The 3,633-nt window shown below is 53.9% G+C and overlaps 1 protein-coding gene across 1 annotated transcript; it reads right to left on the reverse strand.

Moving 5' to 3' along the window:
- Positions 1-1,846: 1,846 nt before the first annotated feature.
- On the reverse strand, positions 1,847-3,235 carry Tspyl5 (TSPY like 5). Its single transcript, XM_051159455.1, has one exon. It carries the CDS (start codon positions 3,141-3,143, stop codon positions 1,914-1,916), a length of 1,230 nt encoding a protein of 409 aa, XP_051015412.1. The 5' UTR covers positions 3,144-3,235; the 3' UTR covers positions 1,847-1,913.
- Between the last annotated feature and the right edge of the window lie 398 nt (positions 3,236-3,633).

A 3,633-nucleotide genomic window follows, 5' to 3' on the forward strand; every position in this document is an offset into this window, starting at 1 on the left:
TCATCCCTGTCCAGGCACCGTGTTTACCAACAACCCCTTTAATTCTCCTTTTGCAACCCTGAGTAAGGTCTTTTCTGTCACCTTCAACACAGAGATAGGACCACTGTCTCTGCAGCTTGAAGCCACTGCTATCAAGTTTTTACTGACCCACTCAGTACCAGGTTCTTACCTACCTCACCCTGACTGATCTGCCTATCATCTCCTTAGCACTGAGCCAAGGGCCCCTCACAGAGGCCAGAACGCAATCTTCTATACCAGAAAGGGGACTTGGGGAAAGACCGACTTACAGAGCTCTATTTCCCACGAAGGGTAAGTCAGGTCACAGGCAAGCCTGGGCAGGAAGGCTCAGCCTGCACACTCACCAGAAACATCTAGATCAGGTTCTGCCTGTAGTGTGCCTATCCTCCGGGACATCTTGGGATTCTGCCATAGTAAGTATATTTGAGCTAAGAAGCGAAGACAGCAAAGGACTGCTGAGTGGGAAAGCTGGGGGCTGAGGATCCCAGAGGCACGGGATACCAAGTGAGAAAAAAAGAAGCCCCTGGGCCTTAAAAAGGAGCGCACAGAAGACAAAACAAGAGTCCACAACACCGCTGCCCTAGGGTTCCTAATTCTAGCAGATGCATACAACATTAGCACTATAGACCGAGCCCAGGCTTTAGGACCTCAGTCTGACCATGGGCTCTCTGGAGGCCATCTGGTTTTTCTTTATCCTATCTCAGCCTACTACATGACTGCATCAAGGAAGGCCCTGTGCCTCCCTAGCTGCATACAGAAAAGCCTCGCTGAAGCTTTTCTTTGTCAGAGCTGCAACACTATTTTAAAAGGCTGGGGGAGGGGAGTCATAAGGAGACTGGAAGGTCAGGAGGTAGGTTGACAGGGAAGCCAACTAAGTTGCATGGAGGTGTGAAGTAAACACAGACATACACATGAAAAATCTCTCTTCCTCAGCATCCCACTAAGGTACTCTTGTCCCATCTTACCATGGAATAAGGGGAGTTGACACAGATAACAAGTTGGTAAAGCTGTGGGCCAAAGCCCTACCCTTCTCAGGACTCACAACATGATAGCAGCAAGCATGTGTCCACAAAGGCCAGGCTGCCCACCAGCTTGGCAACCTGTAGGGTTCCTAAAGTCTAGGGAGGCAGAGTTTGTAGCTCATGCACTGGGAGGGTGCCTGGGTCCATAGGCAGTTCTTGAGGTCTTTGATAAACACGCTGGAGCCAATAGCACTGACCTAGTCAAAAGTCAACGGACCGACTGCAACCGGGCATGGCCAGACTCTGATGAAGGTTCACTAGAAGCCTGGCCCAGAGGCTAGAAGAGGCCCGCGATGGGAAGAAATCAGAGCATACTCCTGTCTGCCCTTGACCTCATCCACACCCAGTAGTTTGCTGGACCCTGGGCTGAAGCTGGAAATGAAACAGGAAGAACCTTAGTTAATGTCCCCAGACCCACAGAACAATAAAATTTGGCTGATGGCCAGTGCCATGTGCACTGCTTCGCTTTGTGATGGCAATTGAAAATCTTGCCATTGATAGCATGCATGGCTAAAATAAACACAAAGCCCAGCTGACTGGCCACGAAGCAGCGTAGCTTGAGTATCCATCTGGATGATGACTCAGAATGTCCAGGCAGGGCCGGTGGGAAGGGCCAGCGCTAAGAACAGGGACCGGTAGAGGAAAGCTGCATACGTCTGGGGTGCTTAATATACAAGCAGTGAGAGCAAACTCACACACGTGACACTGTCGTGACACGGTGAGGCCATGGGGAAGCAAGGAACGTGATGGCAAATGTCACATTCTTGATGTTAAGTCCAAAGTGGCTACCGTGTACATAAGACGGCAGCAGACAGCAAAACCCACGTGGTGAGCCTAACAGGTGCAAGAGGTAGTAAGGAGATCCGTTCTGGGTCAGTTGGGCTGCCTCAGTGCAGGTTCAGGGCTCTCCACTGGCTGTCTTGGTGGGCCTGGCCTTTCTTCCTTTCCTTTCTGTCCACGGGCTTCTTCGCTGATCAGGTAGTACTGAAGAGGATTGGGCCACAGGTCTTCATTGATTATCTCAACGATCTTGTCAGACTCAATAGAGCTGTGGTTTGAAAACCACCCAAAGAAGCTACCATTGTTTTCTGAGTTTTCCTTGCTTAGGGACTCTAGATCATGACCCGGTAGCCACTGGATTGGAGCTGAGCGAGACACCACTTGACCGGACGGCCCACAGCCATATTCTTTGACGAGCACCTTGTTTTGGAAATAGGGGTTTCGGCTAAAGTAGAACTTGATTTTATAGCCCAATCGGGCAAGGCCAAGCTCTTCTACCTCCAGTCTGTTCAAGTAGCTCAATACCTCCTTATCTTTGGTGTTCAGGTAAGTTGACAGCTGGGGGTGGTTCTGAAAAGCTTGACCCCAGAAGCCAGGGATGCTCTGAATGAGGAGGTTCCGGCGCTCTAGGTGGTGAAGTCGCAACTGGCCAAATTTGCGGGTAAGCCTGAGATAGGCCCTGTCAGCCTGCGCATTCATGGTCTCCAGCTTTAGCTGGACCGTCTCCAGGGTATCCATGCTGCCTACTAGCGCGGGGGGCCCTGACCCAGCATGCTTCTCTGCTACCCTCTTTTCCTCCCCCACTGGGACAGCGGCACATGGCCCGGCACATCCCATCTTTGGCTTCCCACTGACTGTGGCCTGAGGTCCCCTCCTCGCGGCGCTCCGAGTGTCTGGGGCCTTCCTCCCGGGGACTCGCCTACTTCCAACGCGGGAGCCATGTCGCAGCCTCGCCAAGGCACCCACGGTTCCCACGAAAGCGGTGTCGCCGGTCAGGCGCTCGGCGAGGGTTGTGGCCCGCTCCAGACCGGGGTCGGTGGCCACCAGCCCGCGCTCGCCCGCAGCCCGTGCCCGCAGCGCCAGGCCGCAATCCAGCGGGAGGCGGCGGGCCGCGTCTTCCCCGGGCTCGGCTGCTTCCGTGCCTCCCTGAGCAGCGCCGGCCTGCACCTGCTCGGCCGCGGCGTCCTCCCCGAGCCGCGGGCCCTGTGGCGACTTTTCGTCGCGCCAGGCGTCGTCCGCAGCGGCGCGGACCCGGGCCCTGGCCCGGCCTTTGCCCCGGCTTTTGGCGCGGGAAGACCTTCGACCCCTACTACGGCCGCTCATGGTGCCCGCGGACAGGGCTTCAAAACTGGTAGCAGCCCGGGGTCTCTACCGAGCCGCCCTCTCCATGGCAACCGTGACGTCACCGCGGCAGGACCCGCTGCACCCCGTGATTGGCTCCGTCGCGGCGGCTGCGCACCAGCCCACCCCTAGCAGGCCGCACCCCAGTAATCTTATTTTGCTGTTAGAAACTTAGTTTCCACCTGCAGTTGGCCTTGGTTGTGTTGCTGATTCATCTTTTACCATTAATCGCAAGCGTGTTCTTAGGGGTTCAAAAGACACAGGCATTGCTCTTACAATGCCATCTTGAAGGCAGCCACCACTAGCCCCCATCAATTTTCTACATATTCTTCCTCTTCGGTTATCTCCTGCGACATCTCTTATAATTAAAAGGTCATTGACAATTTTCTCTCATATAATTATTCTACTGTAAGATTTGCTTATCTAGAATGCTTTAGAAGGAACAAAAAGTAATAGCAACTAGTATTGTATA

Source organism: Acomys russatus, chromosome 17 (assembly GCF_903995435.1).
Source record: "Acomys russatus chromosome 17, mAcoRus1.1, whole genome shotgun sequence".
NCBI classification, from domain to species: domain Eukaryota; kingdom Metazoa; phylum Chordata; class Mammalia; order Rodentia; family Muridae; genus Acomys; species Acomys russatus.